This window comes from Dendronephthya gigantea, unplaced genomic scaffold, assembly GCF_004324835.1.
Source record: "Dendronephthya gigantea isolate DGI-Jeju-01 unplaced genomic scaffold, DenGig_1.0 000320F, whole genome shotgun sequence".
Lineage (NCBI taxonomy): Eukaryota > Metazoa > Cnidaria > Anthozoa > Malacalcyonacea > Nephtheidae > Dendronephthya > Dendronephthya gigantea.
In genome coordinates, this window is record NW_021163330.1 from 32,089 (window position 1) to 55,600 (window position 23,512).

At 35.2% G+C, this 23,512-nt stretch overlaps 3 protein-coding genes across 3 annotated transcripts; all 3 read left to right on the forward strand.

Annotated features, from left to right (window-relative positions):
• Nucleotides 1-16,175: 16,175 nt before the first annotated feature.
• Nucleotides 16,176-17,577, forward strand: LOC114541898. The gene is made up of 2 exons (XM_028561693.1): nt 16,176-16,840; nt 16,917-17,577. The coding sequence occupies exons 1-2, from the start codon at nt 16,176-16,178 to the stop codon at nt 17,575-17,577; spliced, it is 1,326 nt and encodes a 441-aa protein (XP_028417494.1).
• Nucleotides 17,578-17,877: 300 nt separating this feature from the next.
• Nucleotides 17,878-18,966, forward strand: LOC114541899. The gene has a single exon (XM_028561695.1). The coding sequence runs from the start codon at nt 17,878-17,880 to the stop codon at nt 18,964-18,966; it is 1,089 nt and encodes a 362-aa protein (XP_028417496.1).
• A 217-nt stretch (nt 18,967-19,183) lies between these two features.
• LOC114541900 lies at nt 19,184-21,547 on the forward strand. The gene has a single exon (XM_028561696.1). The coding sequence runs from the start codon at nt 19,184-19,186 to the stop codon at nt 21,545-21,547; it is 2,364 nt and encodes a 787-aa protein (XP_028417497.1).
• Nucleotides 21,548-23,512: the final 1,965 nt, after the last annotated feature.

The following is a 23,512-nucleotide window of genomic DNA, read 5'->3' on the forward strand; positions in this document are numbered from 1 at the left end:
ACCATCATTTATTATGATTATTATGCTAATTTTGATCATGATCATCATAATGATCATCATGGTTGCCATGGCAACCATTATTTATTATTATTATTATGCGAATTATGACCATGATCATCATATTGATCATCATGGTTGCCATGGTAACCATAATTTATTATGATTAATATGCTAACTATGATCAAGATCATCATCATGATCATCATGGTTGCCATGGCAACCATCACTTATTATGATTATTATGCTAATTATGATCATGATCATCATAATGCTCATCATGGTTACCATAGAAACCATCATTTATTATGATTAATATGCTAATTATGATCATTATCATCATAATGATCATCATGGTTGCTATGGCAACCATCATTTATTATGATTATTATGCAAATTATGATCAAGATCTTCATAATGATCATCATGGTTGCCATGGCAACCCTCATTTATTATGATTATTATGCTAATTATGATCAAGACATCATAATGATCATCATGGTTGCCATGGCAACCATTACTTTTTATGATTATTATGCTAATTTTCATCATGAACATCATATTGATCATCATGGTTGCCATGGTAACCATAATTTATTATGATTAATATGCAAATTATGATCAAGATCATCATAATGATCATTATGGTTGCCATGGCAACCATGATTTATTATGATTATTATGCTAATTTTGATCATGATCATCATAATGATCATCATGGTTGCCATGGCCACCCTCATTTATTATGATTATTATGCTAATTATGATCAAGACATCATAATGATCATCATGGTTGCCATGGCAACCATTACTTTTTATATTATTATGCTAATTTCATCATGAACATCATATTGATCATCATGGTTGCCATGGTAACCATAATTTATTATGATTAATATGCAAATTAATGATCAATGATCATCATAATGATCATTATGGTTGCCATGGACAACCATATTATTTATGATTATTATGCTAATTTTGAATTATGATCACATATTGATCATCATGGTTGCCATGGTAACCAAATCATTATGATTATATGCAAATTATGATCAAGATCATCATAATGATCATCATGGTTGCCATGGCAACCATCATTTATTTTGATTATTAGACTAATTATGATCATGAGTTCATAAATGATCATTATGGTTGTCATGGCAACCATGATTTATTATGATTATTGCACTAATTATGATCATGATGTTCATAATGATCATTATGGTTGCCATGGCAACCATGATTTATTATGATTATTATGCTAATTTTGATCATGATCATCTTATTGATCAGCATGGTTGCCATGGTAACCATAATCTATTATGATTAATATGCTAATTATGATCAAGATCGTCATAATGATCATCATGGTTGCCATGGCAACCATCACTTATTATGATTAATATGCTAATTATGATCATTATCATCATAATGATCATCATGGTTGCCATGGCAACCATCATTTATTATGATTATTATGCAAATTATGATCAAGATCTTCATAATGATCATCATGGTTGCCATGGCAACCATAATTTATTATGATTATTATGCGAATTATGATCATGATCATCATATTGATCATCATGGTTGCCATGGTAACAATAATTTATTATGATTAATATGCAAATTATGATCAAGATCATCATAATGATCATCATTGTTGCAATGGCAACAATCATTTATTATGATTAATATGCAAATTATGATCAAGATCATCATAATGATCATCATGGTTGCCATGGCAACCATTACTTTTTATGATTATTATGCTAATTTGACATGATCATCATATTGATCATCATGGTTGCCTAGTGTAACCATAATTTATTATGATTAATATGCTAATTACGATCAAGAGCATCATAATGATCATCATGGTTGCCATGGCAACCATCATTTATTATGATTATTGCACTAATTATGATCATGATGTTCATAATGATCATTATGGTTGCCATATCAACCATGATTTATTATGATTATTATGCTAATTTTGATCATGATCATCATATTGATCATCATGGTTGCCATGGTAACCCTCATTTATTATGATTATTATTCTAATTATGATCATTATCATCATAATGATCATCATGGTTGCCATGGCAACCATTACTTTTTTTGATTATTTTGCAAATTTTGATCATGATCATCATATTGATCATCATGGTTGCCATGGTAACCATAATTTATTATGATTAATATGCTAATTATGATCAAGATCATCATAATGATCATCATTGTTGCAATGGCAACCATCATTTATTATGATTAATATGCAAATTATGATCAAGATCATCATAATGATCATCATGGTTGCCATGGCAACCATTACTTTTTATAATTATTATGCTAATTTTGATCATGATCATCATATTGATCATCATGGTTGCCAAGTGTAACCATAATTCATTATGATTAATATGCTAATTATGATCAAGAGCATCATAATGATCATCATAGTTGCCATGGCAACCATCATTTATTATGATTATTGCACTAATTATGATCATGATGTTCATAATGATCATTATGGTTGCCATGGCAACCATGATTTAATATGATTATTATGCTAATTTTGATCATGATCATCATATTGATCATCATGGTTGCCATGGCAACCATCATTTATTTTGTTTATTATGCAAATTATGATCAAGATTTTCATAATGATCATCATGGTTGCTATGGTAACCATAATCTATTATGATTAATATGCTAATTATGATCAAGATCATCATAGTGATCATCATGGTTGTCATGGCAACCATTACTTTTTATGATAATTATGCTAATTTTGATCATGATCATCATAATGATCATCATGGTTGCCATGATCACCCTCATTTATTATGATTATTATGCTAATTATGATCAAGACATCATAATGATCATCATGGTTGCCATGGCAACCATTACTTTTTATGATTATTATGCTAATTTTCATCATGAACATCATATTGATCATCATGGTTGCCATGGTAACCATAATTTATTATGATTAATATGCAAATTATGATCAAAATCATCATAATGATCATTATGGTTGCCATGGCAACCATGATTTATTATGATTATTATGCTAATTTTGATCATGATCATCATAATGATCATCATGGTTGCCATGGCCACCCTCATTTATTATGATTATTATGCTAATTATGATCAAGACATCATAATGATCATCATGGTTGCCATGGCAACCATTACTTTTTATGATTATTATGCTAATTTTCATCATGAACATCATATTGATCATCATGGTTGCCATGCTAACCATAATTTATTATGATTAATATGCAAATTATGATCAAGATCATCATAATGATCATTATGGTTGCCATGGCAACCATGATTTATTATGATTATTATGCTAATTTTGATCATGATCATCATATTGATCATCATGGTTGCCATGGTAACCATAATCTATTATGATTAATATGCAAATTATGATCAAGATCATCATAATGATCATCATGGTTGCCATGGCAACCATCATTTATTTTGATTATTAGACTAATTATGATCATGATGTTCATAATGATCATTATGGTTGCCATGGCAACCATGATTTATTATGATTATTATGCTAATTTTGATCATGATCATCTTATTGATCAGCATGGTTGCCATGGTAACCATAATCTATTATGATTAATATGCTAATTATGATCAAGATCATCATAATGATCATCATGGTTGCCATGGCAACCATCACTTATTATGATTAATATGCTAATTATGATCATTATCATCATAATGATCATCATGGTTGCCATGGCAACCATCATTTATTATGATTATTATGCAAATTATGATCAAGATCTTCATAATGATCATCATGGTTGCCATGGCAACCATAATTTATTATGATTATTATGCGAATTATGATCATGATCATCATATTGATCATCATGGTTGCCATGGTAACAATAATTTATTATGATTAATATGCAAATTATGATCAAGATCATCATAATGATCATCATTGTTGCAATGGCAACCATTACTTTTTATGATTATTATGCTAATTTTGATCATGATCATCATATTGATCATCATGGTTGCCTAGTGTAACCATAATTTATTATGATTAATATGCTAATTACGATCAAGAGCATCATAATGATCATCATGGTTGCCATGGCAACCATCATTTATTATGATTATTGCACTAATTATGATCATGATGTTCATAATGATCATTATGGTTGCCATGGCAACCATGATTTATTATGATTATTATGCTAATTTTGATCATGATCATCATATTGATCATCATGGTTGCCATGGTAACCCTCATTTATTATGATTATTATTCTAATTATGATCATTATCATCATAATGATCATCATGGTTGCCATGGCAACCATTACTTTTTTTGATTATTTTGCAAATTTTGATCATGATCATCATATTGATCATCATGGTTGCCATGGTAACCATAATTTATTATGATTAATATGCAAATTATGATCAAGATCATCATAATGATCATCATGGTTGCCATGGCAACCATTACTTTTTATGATTATTATGCTAATTTTGATCATGATCATAATATTGATCATCACGGTTGCCATGGCAACCACCATTTATTATTATTAATATGCAAATTTTGATCAAGGTCATCATAATGATCATCACGGTTGCCATGACAACCATTACTTTTTATGATTATTTTGCTAATTTTGATCTTGATCATCGTATTGATTATCATGGTTGCCAAGGTAATTATAATTTATTATGATTAATATGCTAATTATGATCATGATCATCATATTGATCATCATGGTTGCCATGGTAACCATAATTTATTATGATTAGTATGCTAGTTATGATCAAGATCATCATAATGATCATCATGGTTGCCATGGCAACCATCACTTATTATGATTATTATGCTAATTATGATCATGATCATCATAATGATCATCATGGTTGCCATGGAAACCATCATTTATTATGATTAATATGCTAATTATGATCATTATCATCATAATGATCATTATGGTTGCCATGGCAACCATCATTTATTATGATTATTATGCTAATTTTGATCATGATCATCATAATGATCATCATGGCTGCCATGGTTACCATCATTTATTATTATTATTATGCGAATTATGATCATGATCATCATATTGATCATCATGGTTGCCATGGTAACCATAATTTATTATGATTAATATGCAAACTATGATCAAGAGCATCATCATGATCATCATGGTTGCCATGGCAACCATCACTTATTATGATTATTATGCTAATTATGATCATGATCATCATAATGATCATCATGGTTGCCATGGAAACCATCATTTATTATGATTAATATGCTAAATATGATCATTATCATCATAATGATCATCATGGTTGCCATGGCAACCATCATTTATTATGATTATTATGCAAATTATGATCAAGATCTTCATAATGATCATCATGGTTGCCATGGCAACCATTATTTATTATGATTATTATGCGAATTATGATCATGATCATCATATTGATCATCATGGTTGCAATGGTAACCATAATTTATTATGATTAATATGCAAATTATGATCAAGATCATCATAATGATCATCATTGTTGCAATGGCAACCATCATTTAGTATGATTAATATGCAAATTATGATCAAGATCATCATAATGATCATCATGGTTGCCATGGCAACCATTACTTTTTATGATTATTATCCTAATTTTGATCATGATCATCATATTGATCATCATGGTTGCCAAGTGTAACCTTCATTTATTATGATTATTATGCTAATTATGATGATTATCATCACAATGATCATCATGGTTGCCATGGCAACCATCATTTATTTTGATTATTATGCAAATTATGATCAAGATTTTCATAATGATCATCATGGTTGCTATGGTAACCATAATCTATTATGATTAATATGCTAATTATGATCAAGATCATCATAGTGATCATCATGGTTGTCATGGCAACCATTACTTTTTATGATAATTATGCTAATTTTGATCATGATCATCATAATGATCATCATGGTTGCCATGGCAACCCTCATTTATTATGATTATTATGCTAATTATGATCAAGACATCATAATGATCATCATGGTTGCCATGGCAACCATTACTTTTTATGATTATTATGCTAATTTTCATCATGAACATCACATTGATCATCATGGTTGCCATGGTAACCATAATTTATTATGATTAATATGCAAATTATGATCAAGATCATCATAATGATCATTATGGTTGCCATGGCAACCATGATTTATTATGATTATTATGCTAATTTTGATCATGATCATCATATTGATCATCATGGTTGCCATGGTAACCATAATCTATTATGATTAATATGCCAATTATGATCAAGATCATCATAATGATCATCATGGTTGCCATGGCAACCATCATTTATTTTGATTATTAGACTAATTATGATCATGATGTTCATAATGATCATTATGGTTGTCATGGCAACCATGATTTATTATGATTATTGCACTAATTATGATCATGATGTTCGTAATGATCATTATGGTTGCCATGGCAACCATGATTTATTATGATTATTATGCTAATTTTGATCATGATCATCTTATTGATCAGCATGGTTGCCATGGTAACCATAATCTATTATGATTAATATGCTAATTATGATCAAGATCATCATAATGATCATCATAATTGCCATGGCAACCATCACTTATTATGATTATTATGCTAATTTTCGACATGATCATCATTTTGATCATCATGGTTGCCATGGTAACCATAATTTATTATGATTAATATGCAAATTATGATCAAGATCATCATAATGATCATTATGGTTGCCATGGCAACCATGATTTATTATGATTATTATGCTAATTTTGATCATGATCATCATATTGATCATCATGGTTGCCATGGTAACCATAATCTATTATGATTAATATGCAAATTATGATCAAGATCATCATAATGATCATCATGGTTGCCATGGCAACCATCATTTATTTTGATTATTAGACTAATTATGATCATGATGTTCATAATGATCATTATGGTTGTCATGGCAACCATGATTTATTATGATTATTGCACTAATTATGATCATGATGTTCGTAATGATCATTATGGTTGCCATGGCAACCATGATTTATTATGATTATTATGCTAATTTTGATCATGATCATCTTATTGATCAGCATGGTTGCCATGGTAACCATAATCTATTATGATTAATATGCTAATTATGATCAAGATCATCATAATGATCATCATAATTGCCATGGCAACCATCACTTATTATGATTATTATGCTAATTTTCGACATGATCATCATTTTGATCATCATGGTTGCCATGGTAACCATAGTTTATTATGATTAATATGCAAATTATGATCAACATCATCAAAATGATCATCATTGTTGCCATGGCAACCATCATTTATTATGATTAATATGCTAATTATAATCATGATCATCATAATGATCATCATGGTTGCCATGGCAACCATCATTTATTATGATTATTATGCTAATTATGATCATGATCATCATAATGATCATCATGGTTGCCATGGCAACCATCATTTATTATGATTAATATGCTAATTATGATCATGATCATCATAATGATCATCATGGTTGCCATGGCAACCCTCATTTATTATGATTATTATGCTAATTATGATCAAGACATCATAATGATCATCATGGTTGCCATGGCAACCATTACTTTTTATGATTATTATGCTAATTTTCATCATGAACATCATATTGATCATCATGGTTGCCATGGTAACCATAATTTATTATGATTAATATGCTAATTATGATCAAGATCATCATAATGATCATCATGGTTGCCATGGCAACCATCACTTATTATGATTATTATGCTAATTATGATCATGATCATCATAATGATCATCATGGTTGCCATGGCAACCATCATTTTTTATGATTAATATGCTAATTATGATCATGATCATCATAATGATCATCATGGTTGCCATGGCAACCATCATTTATTATGATTATTATGCAAATTATGATCAAGATCATCATAATGATCATCATGGTTGCCATGGCAACCATCATTTCTTATGATTATTATGCGAATTATGATCATGATCATCATATTGATCATCATGGTTGCCATGGTAACCATAATTTATTATGATTAATATGCAAATTATGATCAAGATCATCATAATGATCATCATGGTTGCCATGGCAACCATTACTTTTTATGATTATTATGCTAATTTTCATCATGATCATCATATTGATCATCATGGTTGCAATGGTAACCATGATTTATTATGAATAATATGCAAATTATGATCAAGATCATGATAATGATCATCATGGTTGCCATGGCAACCATCATTTATTATTATTATTATGCGAATTATGATCATGATCATCATATTGATCATCATGGTTGCCATGGTAACCATAATTTATTATGATTAATATGCAAACTATGATCAAGAGCATCATAATGATCATCATGGTTGCCATGGCAACCATCACTTATTATGATTATTATGCTAATTATGATCATGATCATCATAATGATCATCATGGTTGCCATGGAAACCATCATTTATTATGATAAATATGCTAATTATGATCATTATCATCATAATGATCATCATGGTTGCCATGGCAACCATCATTTATTATGATTAATACGCAAATTATGATCAAGATCTTCATAATGATCATCATGGTTGCCATGGCAACCATTATTTATTATGATTATTATGCGAATTATGATCATGATCATCATATTGATCATCATGGTTGCCATGGTAACCATAATTTATTATGATTAATATGCAAATTATGATCAAGATTATCATAATGATCATCATTGTTGCAATGGCAACCATCATTTATTATGATTAATATGCAAATTATGATCAAGATCATCATAATGATCATCATGGTTGCCATGGCAACCATTACTTTTTATGATTATTATGCTAATTTTAATCATGATCATCATATTGATCATCATGGTTGCCAAGTGTAACCATAATCTATTATGAATAATATGCTAATTATGATCAAGAGCATATCAAAAAGCGGAGTATTCCGGGCTCTATACCTCAGAATATTACCTGGAATATTGGCAATATTCCGACGTATTCCGTGATATTCTGTGGGAATATTGCCTGAATACGGGTCGTATTCTGACCAGAATATCTCGGAATAAGGCACACTTGATATTCTGCATCAGAATATTTCCAGAATATTTGTAAAGTTTTATATGATATATATACATATTTACATGTCCAATTTATCTGTTAAAAACGACACTATAAATCTATACGATTGCTGAACGCTATAATGGCTTGCACAGTTTTAAGGTGATAACCTGAATATATATATTTGCTATGTTTATATATAGAAAAGCTTCCAAGGTAGCTATATGCGTAGGTATAGATATCACGATTTTAATTTTTTCAGCCCAACCAGAATGGTTTTAAAATAACATGCAGATAGTATTAATCTAATACCGTCAAAGATCTCTCTGGGAGTGATTTTCATATATAGGGGACACTATTAGCTATACGTATACATGAAGAACAAAGCACCGCAAAAAAGGCTATAACCGTGGTCTCCTAGCGTATTGAACAGCTTGAGTTTAATTATAGTTTTTTGTTAATCAGCCAATAAATATTAGGCCCTGCTTACATTACATGCAGTCAGCTTATTGGGACCGCGCGAATGAAATGCGCACGTGTATCCATTTTAGAGCTAGTGCAACGGGGCTCTAAACTAGGACGATGGAGAGTGATGGAGTCTGTCTGTCAATTCCGTTTGAGATACAAGTTTGAGCAATAACTAAAAGGCTTAAACTTCACTAAGTTTTAATTAATTGCATGTGTGTGATATAGTTAAGTGCATGTTTCTGGCCTATATACAAGCCCTAAAGGCAGATTAGCATTCTCCATGCAGTAAAGTATATAATTTGTTAGTCTGATTTCAAGGACAAATCGCTATCTGAAGTATTTCTTCTGTATATCTTTTAAGTTGTTAAATTGGATTACTAGTACTAACTTCGGCTGCTCACAAAGACACACTTTATAGACAGAATTATATGCCATGACAAGAATTTTTACCTCTCATTTCGCCACTATAGCTATATAAAACAATATACCATTTATTTCAACATTCTTGTAAACGTTTGATAAATAGAACTGATGTAACTAGACTTAGACCGGTTAATAATTTATATACTCTATATCGGCTTCAAAAGGTCACGACATCGGTCCTGTAAGCAATGTAAGTAAACTGTTGATTGTCACACACGTTGACAAGAAAAGTGGACAAGAAAAGTGATTGTCAAGAAAATGCGCAAGGCTTGTCTCAGTTGTCTGGGTAATTTCGCCGAACTAAATTTATAATAGCGTGATAAACTGCGATCTGGTAGTTATGAATTCCCACAAAATGCAAGCTTTTTTATTATAGATCTTTATTTCAATATTATTATAATCTAAGCCTTTGGTTTTTGTTGAAAACGGTTAAATAAGATATATACCAACGGCCGTGTAGTTTCCCACTGCGATTTGCGTTCACTAATTTTGTAAACAATGCTATTGCACGTACAGCCCAAGCATTCGAATGGTTCCTACCATCATCACAAGGGAGCTAAACTGCGATCTGGTTATCTGGTAGTTAATGAATTCTCGCAAAATGCAAACTTGTATATTTATATATTGTCACCAAACTTGTAACAAACAAGACGCCTACTCAGGCGATCACTCGGGCTACAGTTATCTCGTAGTAACATGGCATGTTTGTGACACCCGCGCGAAAAACGATCCTAGGATGATTTCGATTGGTTCGAAGACTTCGTGCTGCCCACACACGCGTGATTTTTTTAAACTCGCGACGCAAAAGAAAAAACCGAGCCCATTTTACAACTCGGTCTACCTACGGTAGCCCGAGAATTAATTGAAATACTTTAAAATTACGAATATCCTCGACTCCTCGAATCGGAAACGTGGAACGGAAAAAGCCTATAGCGAAAGTTGAGAGCATGCACGCGAATTATGTTTGCCTCACTTTAGTCTCTTTGAAGTTTGAATACAAAGATTCAACCGCAGTTCATGCCCGTTTTCTTTTTTTTTTAATTCTATAGTACCGACTCAAAGTGACAAATCGCGAACGGCAAACGCGAAATTGTTTATAATTACGGTCAATTAGGACAGTCTCATTAATAAACGGGTCAAAAACCATGACACTTGACAGCGTGTATCAGGTGTATGTGTTACAGAAAGCTTAACATACATGTTAATACAAAGAAGTAAACTAACACAAATATTCAACAGCCAAATATTGCAACTTTGTTATGCACTGCATATAATTATAAGGTCTAATTTTATGGGAGCATTTTTATTTCACAAAACGTGTAACAGTGCGGCACAGATATTGTTATAATTTGTTTCAAATTAGCTATAATGTACATTTTCATGTTCATTTGCTCATTATTTTTGCAGTAGTCGGTAAGACAAGTGAGACAGCAGGCAAATATGTCTTTGGTACTATGAATTTCCAGCTTGCTATAGCTCGCCTTATTAGGAGAATACCTGATAATATTAATATCCGAATAGGCACTAACTATCATGCAAGTGATCATGCACTTAGCTATAGTATTTCATGTGCAAGCAGCCAAAATACGAAATGGCGCCAATCAAGTTTGTGTGCGCGGGAAGGTAAAATGTTGATCAATTTTATGAAGAGCTACAAATATGATGATACTACTGGGTACGCAGAAGATGTAGCTGCTACAATTTAGTATAGCTGCCTTATCCAATTCGTCAAATTAAAGGCAAAGCGTTTAAACATGGGCGAGTCGAAAGGTATGAACAATACAATATTTTTATACAATATTTATGTTAACAAAAGTTATTCAGTGGCATTGATCCATTGAATTTCATCATGCTTTAATTAATTAAATAAAGTTGGTTGAAAAAAGCTTCAATAGTTTAACGCTATGTGGCGTCGGTTCAGTAGCGTACCTATAGAACGATAATTGCGGGGTGTTTATTCATATATTCAGTTCTGCATGCCCGACGGATTTCTTTTGTAAGAGCAATAGATTACAATAGAAATCCGTTAGGCTGAACTGAATATATGAATAAATACCCCCAATTAACGTTGTAGGTTACGCTACTGCATCGGTGGTTAATTTTACTTGACATATTTCATTAAGCGCGCTTTTCAATGAATACTTCCCGCCAATCGTTCCACCTTTTTGTTATGCACAACGTTATTAGCTGCATATTTTTTAATTTTAAATCTTGCTCAATATCGAAATACGACACGCAGTGGAATATAAATTATATATGGACGGTCTTGCAATCGATCGTCATTGAGAATTTGTAAAATATTAGCAGTGAAACCAAATGACAAAGTGTTGTTGGAATGTCATTTTCAATAATGGTTATTTCCCAAAATTCGTCAATGATAATTTTACCCAATACTCCGCGTCGTACGTAGAATTATAACCTTCTTTACTCCTTTAGATTGCTTATTATGACAAGGGGAAATCGAATTCAGCCACATCAGGCATTATGGATAAACAATAGTTGAAAGGTTTCCTGAATTTAAAGTGGCTTGGTATCAGGTTTGCATACTTTTATATAATTAGCTTGGTGGTCACATAACTAAGAGAATACATTAAGGGGTACTAACACACAGCCAAAAATAATTTCTTTTTCAAATATTTTTTGAATAAATCTGTGTGTTGATACAACCCTTGATGCAAAATAATAGAAGTAGAAAAGAGAAGAAGTAGAAAGATTTCGCCAGACAAAATTATACATTGGAGTAATCCATTGAAAACATGTGTTTGGCAGAATCTTGCTTTTTTATCCTATAAGTACATATATAAATAGGCAGGAGGCACAAATTGTGTCACAAGAGATGTCTCGTGTATGTATGTGTTTGGCATTTTCGTTCCTATATGGGCGGTTGCACTGCTATATTTGCTCTGCAACAAATTTTTTGCGCACACTCTCTATTTTAGAACCGCTGTTTCTATATGGGCAGCCAACTATTGCTATATGCTTCAGTTGAAAAACTGCGCACTTTCGCCATGCCAGGGTCGAGTGTTAAGTTGTCTTTCAGGGCGGACATTCCGACTGCGGAATTACGGACATCGTAATTGAATATGCGGACGGCGTTCTGTTGCAGGACTAACAACATTCTATTTATTTTTAGGGTAATTTTGCTATAGGCAGATGTAGGTAGGCCTAAAAAATTAGTTATTAACTGACTACATGTTCATGCTCTAATGTAGTATTTCTACGATGAAATTCTTAGAGATATAAATATGTGTGGCCACCAAGAATTTATTTATAGCTAATTCGTTGCAACAAGTTTTAAAGTGATTCATATTTATGATATATTCACCTTATATTCCTACACGAAAAGTTCGTGAGGAAGATGTGATTTGGTGAAACTCAAAGTCAAATATGACCATATATATTTGCAATAAAATTTGACCATTCTATATGTAGTCGTAAGTCGTATATATGCCCATATAATGGAAACGCATACAACTACGGGGTAAAATATGGCGATGAAAACGAAGAATAAAACCACGCAACGACGCAAAGCTTTCCTATGCTTCAGTTTGTGCTGATAATGAAACCAAAATAAATTCTATACAAGCTATTCGAATTTCTCAATTCTTTACATTTTTATTTGCGAAATACATCCCGCATTTCATATCTAATTCCGTAAATTATAAGAATTGACCTGCTTGTAATTCGGTAAATTTAGAAGCGGTGATCCTGCTTCAGTTTTTTCCTTTATTGATTTTTTTCATGGATGATATATCAAATTTCACGAATGACCATTTTATTCGGTCAAGCATATTGCGCAGGTACTTATAGACACATTGTTTTTAGCGCAGAACAATATAGCTCATGGTTACTAGAATTACAAATTGTAAGTGCAATACTGCTAGTGAACACACGCGGTGTCTTATCTTCCCCCAGTCATCTCTTGGGTAGTCGTCAGGATATATATATATATATATATATATATATATATATATATATATATATATATATATATATATATTGCATTCTGTCAAGATCAATTACATAATCCAATTTCAACAACTTATATAAAGAGATTAGTTGCATGTGCCAAAATTTGCTCGGGCTGTTAATTCCTTAGCAACACTGCAACACTTAAGTATAATGAAAAATATAGGCTTATCGCAGTGTTCAAATTCGATTGTGATAAAGTTTGCAAGTGGCGGCTTGGCGCGATAGTACATTATTACACAGTCTGCGGTTAACATAATTACATAAACGCGCATTTTTAGCAGCATATACTGTTAGATCGTGTACATAATGAGTGCACTACAAATACATATCCCCGAGCACTTCGACCAGTCAAAAGATTTCATTATTATTATTATTATAAATTGCTAGGCATTGTATTTCAGGCTTGCAACAGTATGACCGCGACCAAAGTTTGTACGGCATCATTCCGTTTTAACTGCAGCCCATATAGGAAAAGCAAAGCCTATAATATATATATGATATTTGTTTAGAATCACATATGAGTAGAGTGCTCGATATACCAAAGTATAAAAGCTAATAAGACGATATAAAAGACAATAAACTTGCTTTAGTTCATATGATTGTATTCACTACAAATTTGTTTCGTATAACAAGCAGTGCTTGCCACACTCATCAGGTGAATTTGAATGTCGCGCTATATAGTTGCCATGGTTATAGGTTATATAGGTTATATATTATATATATATATTATATATATTATATATATATATATATATATATATATATATATATATCCTCACCAAATAAAACGTCGAAAAAACGCATTTGCATTGCATTTACAGCAAATTACTTTGAGAGCATGAAAACAGAAATTACTATGCTGGTTCGCATGCATACAAACGGAATTTCTTACAATAGAAATGAATAATATCCCAGCACATTTCTACCTGGAATACCCCAGGAATATCACCAATATTCCAAGCCGTATTCCGCGCTGGAATACCTCCGATTATTAGGCATATTCCATACCATATTCCGAGTAGAAATACTAGCCCGAATATGTGACTTTTTCCGGACAATATTCCGGGCAGAATACGTCGGAATATTCGCCTTTTCTCGCAGTGTAGGACAAAATACACCTGATATCAACCGAAAAGTAGGTTAAAGCTTTTGTCCTGAAATGGATTTCGTGTCACACGCGCTAGAAACATTATTCAGCGCATTTAAACTTGCGCTGTCATTTTGCAAATACAACTAATAACGGAAATCTGTCAAAAATATAATCGGGTATAAAAATCAATCAAAGGCAGTACTGCGTAAAAGAAAATGAGAAATACTTATCTTTTACAGCGATGTTCCAGGGCCATGTTTAAAAATTTTCTAAGACTCGTACTTCTTCACACGGTTGCGAGCACATAACAACGCTCGACAATAATCTAACGACGACCACATTGTAAACATCCATAATTTGACAACGCTTCAACTTTTAAGCTTTAATTTTTTTTTCATACAGTCCCCCACAGACTTGTTTCACAAGATCATGTGGCAGACAAGGGTGTAAGAGATCATCGATCGTTGTGTTATAAATTAGTTAAGTATATAGTTAAGTAAACTGTAAAAGTATATAGTTATTAGGGTTATAAAAATAGTCACTAGAGAAAAACAACCGAACAATCGAGGGAAGTGGTTTCGCCCTTGCACACAAGTATGAGGAACATGGTGAAACCACAGATAGCTAACAATGCATAGATACGCAAAGGAAATGGTAGGTAGGCTGTGGTCAACCAAGCGAGGAACTAATGTAGATTAGCGGGAAATTATGGGCAGTCAAGTGCGTCAGCACTGACCTTCCTCTGAGAAACGAACATCTCATGGTTGAAACAGCAGACAGTATAAATAAGAGAGAAAAGTGAGAGAGCGAGAGAGGGTTTTGAACGGAGTGACAGAGTGTTTACCGAACGTAAGTGATCAGACTTGTAATGAGCTATTGTTAATAAAAGTTGAAAACGAATTGTGGTGTCGTGATAGTATACAGTCCCAACGAACGAGAACCAGCAACTATAAAATCTGAGGGATTTTATAACACGTGGTCCTTCGAGCCGGATCGCTAGATGTCTGATCAACTAAAAAAGCAAAAGAAGGTGAGGAGCGGCCACAGAGGATTCGTGGCAACGATCTTGCCCGAGGCGAAGGCAATCGCGAGCGACTATAACATCGAACAGCAGACCAAAGCGACCCAACTGAAGACGGCGCTAACAGAACAAGTCGCGTTGTTAGAAGCCTTGGACAAGGAGATTTTGAAAATCCTGGGAGAAGATGACGAAGTGGACGAAGCGGCAATGCAGGCCGAAATCGAGAAATGTTACATGCTCCGGAGTGGCATCAAAGCGACAGCGACGCTTCTTGAGAAAGCGATGAGCAAACCCGCGGTGGCAAGTACGAGTGGGGCGGTGGCGAGCACCAGCGAAGCCACGGTCGAGAGTTTAGAGACGTCGGAGCATGTTGGTACGTCGCCTGAGCAAGCAACACCAGAAAGTTCAACAGTTCGAGCGAGACTGCCGAAGCTCGAAGCGAAGCGGTTCGGCGGAAAAATCGAAGAGTGGCAGGAGTTCTGGGACGGGTTTGAAAGTGCAATCCACAAGAACACGGGATTGTCAAACGTGGACAAGTTCAACTATTTACGAAGCTTGCTAATGGGGCAAGCAAAGGCTGCGATAGCCGGGGTTTCCTTGACGACCGCGAATTACGAAGCCGCAGTACAACTCCTGAAGAAACGGTACGGGAGTCAGGAAAGACAAGCTCATCAGACGGGCACACATACAGGAGTTGCTAAGAGTCCAACCAGTTTATAGCACAAGGGACAGCGGACGATTGAGACATTTGATCGACAAAATCGAGACACATTATCGAGGATTGGAAGCCCTTGGGGTGGACGAGGCCTCATACTCGGATATCGTGGTGCCAGCGATACTAGAAAAGATCCCAGAAGTTGTGCGATTGACAATCACAAGAGACAAACCCCATAGTGAATGGAGTATGAACGATGTGTTGGGCGCGCTGGAAGGGGAAGTGGAGTTGCGCGAAGAATATAGTCGACCAGAAGAAGAGCCAAGAAAGAGGTTCAACGGCAAAAACAGCGGCCTTGGTTCGGGAAATGCCCTACACGTGAAGAGAAATGATGACAGCTGCGCCTTCTGTCTGGGGAACCACAAACACCAGGACTGCAAAAAAGTGGAACTTAAGGGACGTAAGCAAATTTTGATTAAATATTCTAGATGCTTTAACTGCATGAGAAAGGGTCACAGGGCCCGTGATTGTAGACAGGAGCTTGTTTGTGAAAAATGTAAAGGTAAACACCACACAGCTTTGTGTGAGGAGAGTGAGGGAAACGAAGGAGAAGTCCCTGCTGACCAAAGGGTTCCTGGGGCCGAAATTGGGAATTTACATGTGAGCTCTAGCAGCCGTGTAGCTTTTATTCGATTCGCCAAGCCAAAAAACGTTCGTAACAAGTAAGATAGCTAAGTCCGCGAAATTTAAATTAGTTAGGAAAGAGTGGATCGCGTTGAACACATTCGGAAATCAGTCCAGCGGATCGCGGTTGCATGAGGTTGTTTCCATAGATTTGCTTCACACGGGGGGAGCAAAGTCCATACGAATTGAAGCCCTTGTTGTACCCGAAATTTCGCGGATCTCTAACGTGCATGTTGAAGTTGAAAAGTACAAATATCCACATCTGAAGAGCGTTTGGTTCTCGGATGTTCACAGGCAGGCAGATGAACTAGATATAGATATTTTAATTGGGGCAGATTACTTATGGCAATTTCAAACTGGGGTTACCATTCGTGGCGAGCCGGCCGACCCCGTTGCTGTGAAGACAGTGCTATAGGTTGGACATTGTCTGGGCCACTACAATACGATATGAGCAGCACAACATGTCGGGTAGCGCATGTAAATATTGTAGCAAAGGATGAGCCTCTTGCATGTGATGTTCAAAGATTATGGGATTTAGAAACGTTAGGTACACAACCAGTAGATGAGGTGCATGAGGAATTTGTCGATAACATTTCCTTCAGTGAAGGAAAATATTCAGTAAAATTGCCTTGGAAAGAGAGTCACGACAACTTGACAAGTAATTACGAAATGTGTATATCGCGACTGAAAGGTCAAGTTAAGAAGCTTAAGCATGACCCTGCGCTTTTGAATGAGTATGACGCAATTATACAACAGCAGCTAAGTTCGGGCGTTATTGAAAAGGTCGCAAAACTAGAAAGCGCAGAAAAGGTGCACTACTTACCACATTTGGCCGTGGTGCGAAAGGACGCAGTAACGACGAAGCTGCGCATTGTCTACGATGCCTCTGCGAAGAGCGGGGGCAAAAAGAGCGCGTCTCTAAATGAATGTTTACATGTAGGGCCTTCATTGAATCCGTTGCTTTTTGACATTTTAGTACGTTTTAGACAAAAGAGAGTAGCCTTGATTGCCGATATTGAAAAAGCATTTTTAAATATAGAAGTTGATAAAGCTGATAGGGATTGTTTACGATTTTTGTGGTTAAAAGACGCGAAAAATGCAAGTTCAGAAGTTGAGGTTTATAGGTTCTGTCGAGTGGTATTTGGGCTAAATTCCTCTCCATTTCTGTTAAACGCAACTTTAAGGTATCATTTTTCAAAATATAAGGGATTAGATCCGAAGTTCGTTGAGACAATGATTGAGAGTTTCTATGTGGACGATATGGTCACAGGTGACGAGAAGAGTGAACTAGCTTACGATTTATACTTAAAAGCTAAAACTAGGTTAACCGAAGGCGGATTTAAGCTTCGGAAATGGAAAACAAACGACGACGGTTTGAGGGCGCGAGTCGGAAACCGCAATATTGCAACAAAACAGCGTGGAAGAAAATGACTTGAGTTATGCCAAGACGACCTTGGGTTCCGAAGCCACAGGGAGCACCGAAAAGGTTTTAGGGCAAGCATGGGATTCTAAACGTGAAAAGATAAGATTTGATTTTGAAAGTATAATCAGCGCAGCTGAAAATCTTAAGCCAACTAAAAGAAATGTGCTCAGCCTTTTGGCAAGAATTTTCGACCCGCTAGGAATTATATCGCCAGTTTTGGTTAGCATGAAATTACTTTTCCAAGAGCTTTGTGCCGCGAATTATGATTGGGATGGCGAATTACATGAAGAGAAAAAGCAGACACTAAACGCATGGTTAAAAGAGCTTCGTGAAACGAAATTCATTGAAGTCGATAGGTGTTTGTATAAGAGTCCGAAAGAGAAAATATTAGAGTACCAATTTCACGGGTTCGCAAATGCGAGCAATAAGGCGTATTCAGCTGTTGTGTATGTTTTAAGCCGGACGCAGAATGGTTATTATGCACGTTTGATCGCGAGCAAGTCGAGGGTAGCACCGCTAAAAACTTTGACGATACCCAGGCTAGAGTTGATGTCTGAAACTAGATTGATGCATGCAATTAAGAACGCCCTAGGATCGCAGATAGAAGCTAGCCAAATAACATATTGGCTTGACAGCAAAACCGCGCTATGTTGGATCCAAAATCGAGGGGAATGGAAGCAATTTGTGCGCCATAGAGTAAATGAAATATTGAAATTAAGCAGTAAGCGAGAATGGAGACATTGCCCGGGAGAACATAACGTGGCAGATATAGGATCACGGGGAATAGGCGCCTTGCAATTAAGCATGAAAGAGGTATGGTGGTACGGCCCATCATGGTTGACTAAAGGCGAACACGCATGGCCCGCATCAGAAAGCACTGCAAGTGCAAGCACAGAAGAGAGTAAGGCTGAAGAGAAAAAGACGGCAGTTACGCTGCTTACGGAAACGCAATTGCAAGAAGCTGAGAGCATTAATCGCGTAATATCGATAGACGACTTCAGTAGTCGACTAACACTTCTAAGAATAACAGCATGGGTGCGGCGCTTCGCTTTTAACTGCCTTGCGAGATCGAGAGCGGTCGAACGGTTGAGGGGACCACTAACCAAAGCTGAGTACAGTACTGCATTAAGAGACTGGGTGATCGAGGCGCAAAATAGTTTAAGACGGCAAGCGAATTTTGAACAACTAAGAGTTCAGTTTGGGATTGAGGAAGAACAGGGAGTCCTCAAATGTGTCGGACGATTGCTCAATTCGGAATTAAGTATGGAAGCACGAAAACCCATAATACTCCCATGTGAGCACAGACTAACGAAATTGATAATAATAGAGTGCCACGCTGCGGTACATCATGGCGGCGTGAGAGCAACACAAACAGAATTAAGATCGAGATTTTGGGTGCCAAAGGGAAGGCAAACCGTCAAAAAGATTTTGAATGCTTGTGTCATTTGCAAAAGATGGCAGGGCACGTCTTATAGTAATCCAAAAACAGCAGCTATGCCCGAATTTCGAGTAAGAGAGACAGCACCATTTTCTAAGGTAGGAATCGATTTTGCGGGACCGCTGTTTGTGAAAGAAAGGAAGTCGAAGGATATGAGCAAAGCATACATAGCCGTATTCACATGTTGTGTCACTAGAGCTGTCCATTTAGAGCTTGTTAATGATTTATCGGCAGCGACATTTCTAAAAGCGTTAAGACGATTCACAGCGCGACGAGGAACGCCATGTTTAATTGTTTCGGACAACGCTAAAACATTTAAAGCGGCGGCTAAGGCAATTAATAAACTTCAAAACCACCCAGAAATTAGACACGAATTAGATAAGTTGCAAGTAGAATGGAAATTTAATTTGGAACGGGCCCCATGGTGGGGTGGATTTTTCGCGATTATGGTCGGTAGTGTAAAAAGATGTTTAAGAAAAGTATTAGGAAGGGCTAGGTTGACATATGACGAATTGATGACGATCTTAGTTGAGATTGAAGGAACATTGAATTCTAGGCCACTGACATACGAATATAACGAAGCAGACGCGGAAACATTAACCCCATCACACTTAATCTTTGGAAGGAGAATAAAATCATTACCAGATGCACCAAAAGAAGAAGAAGAAGAGAATGAAACTAATTGTACTAGAAGATTCAAACACTTGAGCACTAGATTAATGCATTTCTGGAATAGGTGGAGAAACGAATATCTTTCAGGGCTTAGAGAATATCATAAGAATAGGACAGACAAAGGGAAAAAGGTAGTACAGGTGGGAGATATAGTTACAGTACAGGAAGATGATGTTAAGCGAGGCAGCTGGAAAACAGCAGTAGTGGAAGGCCTTGTGATTGGTAAGGACAAGGTTGTTAGGGGCGCGAAAATTCGGGTCATAACAAAAGGTAACCCAATTCGTATGAGAAGGCCTGTACAAAAACTCTATCCGCTTGAGATCCGGTGTAAGACCGAGCAATTACGAAAGGCAGGGGTGATAGGCGGTGAAGAGTCCAAGTCGGGAAATTCGGCCAAAGGAACCTCTGAGAGAAATGTCCCTCGGAGGGCAGCAGCGATTTCTTCTGAACGAAAAACGAGAGAGATGATTGACTTGTAACCAAGTCAAGGGGAGAGAGTGTTATAAATTAGTTAAGTATATAGTTAAGTAAAACTGTAAAAGTATATAGTTATTAGGGTTATAAAAATAGTCACTAGAGAAAACCAACCGAACAATCGAGGGAAGTGGTTTCGCCCTTGCACACAAGTATGAGGAACATGGTGAAACCACAGATAGCTAACAATGCATAGATACGCAAAGGAAATGGTAGGTAGGTAGGCTGTGGTCAACCAAGCGAGGAACTAATGTAGATTAGGGGGAAATTATGGGCAGTCAAGTGCGTCAGCACTGACCTTCCTCTGAGAAACAAACATCTCATGGTTGAAACAGCAGACAGTATAAATAAGAGAGAAAAGTGAGAGAGCGAGAGAGGGTTTTGAACGGAGTGACAGAGTGTTTACCGAACGTAAGTGATCAGACTTTTAATGAGCTATTATTAATAAAAGTTGAAAACGAATTGTGGTGTCGTGATAGTATACAGTCCCAACGAACGAGAACCAGCAACTATAAAATCTGAGGGATTTTATAACACCTAATATTTTTTCACTTGTCTAACTCCAGACGCTTTTACTTGTCAGTGGGGAACTCTGCCACTTAATGGGTTAACCACAAAATCTGACAATCTCTAGGTAAACGAGAGAAATCAGAGAACGAGAGTTCTATTTTGGAAATGTGATCATATTCCTAGCATGTTTAATAGATATAATTTAATATATAGACTGTTTGCTGAAAATGTTAGTTACTGTTAAAATATTTCGGTTCCACAACATGTTTAATCAAAGTTAAAGATATTGGGTCAAGGCAAATAACTGCAAATGGCCTTTAGATGGTTTCACATGTTTCTAAATACAGTACTGTTGGGTTTTTCGTCGATGTTTGATGAATGTATAACAGAAAATGGCTATTAAGTAAAACTAGCTAACAGAAAAAAACAAGCCCGAATCTGAGATGCCAAAAGTGGTAAAAAAGTTCAAATAGTAGAATCATACACAATACACATGCACTGCAGCTCTATGCCTATGATCGAAAAGCTTTAAAAACGTTCAATCGCTTTAAAATATAATTTATCCCACAGGAATACAACCAATACAATCAATACAACACTCAGAGGCTCTTATACATGCTTGTTAACGAGGACATCCCTCAATATAATATAAGTTCTGAATACACATGGTGACAAAGGTCAATCTTTTACTTTTTATGTTGACATATAGACCATAATAAACATAATTTAGCCGCAATTAGCGAAAACATGACAATGCAAAAACAATAATCTGATATTAAAGTAATAGTTGACTTACTTTCAAGTGTGGCTTGGTATTAAATTAAATTCCAACAGCAGGATTACTCAAACAGCACTTGACCAGATCGGAGAAGAATGTAAGAAGCTTTTAGTTGTCACATTTCGTCATACACGCGATGAACGGGGGGGGGCGGGTCGAAATTGCAGGGGCATGCGGGCAGTGATCTCAATATACTTATATACTTAACTGGAACAATAACATACGAACGGAAAGAATGAAATTGGCGTCACAATAAAATTGCGTGATTGTTTAATTTCCCAACAGTTAGGCTTAAAATATGTGAACAAATTCTAAATAAAGATAATGATCAGTCGAAATTATCCCATAACTAAACCCTTATTTCATCAGTGCATGCATGTTACGAAATTTGTTTTGATACATATATATATATAATAGTATTCGGTTCCCAGTCAACGTGCCACTGTATTTCGTACAGTTTATTATTAAGCTTGGAATATCGGGTCAGAACGTAGAACACGGAATCGTATAATTTGTGGTTTTATATTGATGTAATTATTCGATCTAACAAATAATGATTAACAATTAGATTAGTAAATATAAGTTTAGGTTACATTGGGTTTAAATCATTCTATCTTTGTCGCATTCTATGTTAATATTATAAATGTCTTTACTTACTTCTTGCCGGGTCTACGCGTTCTAC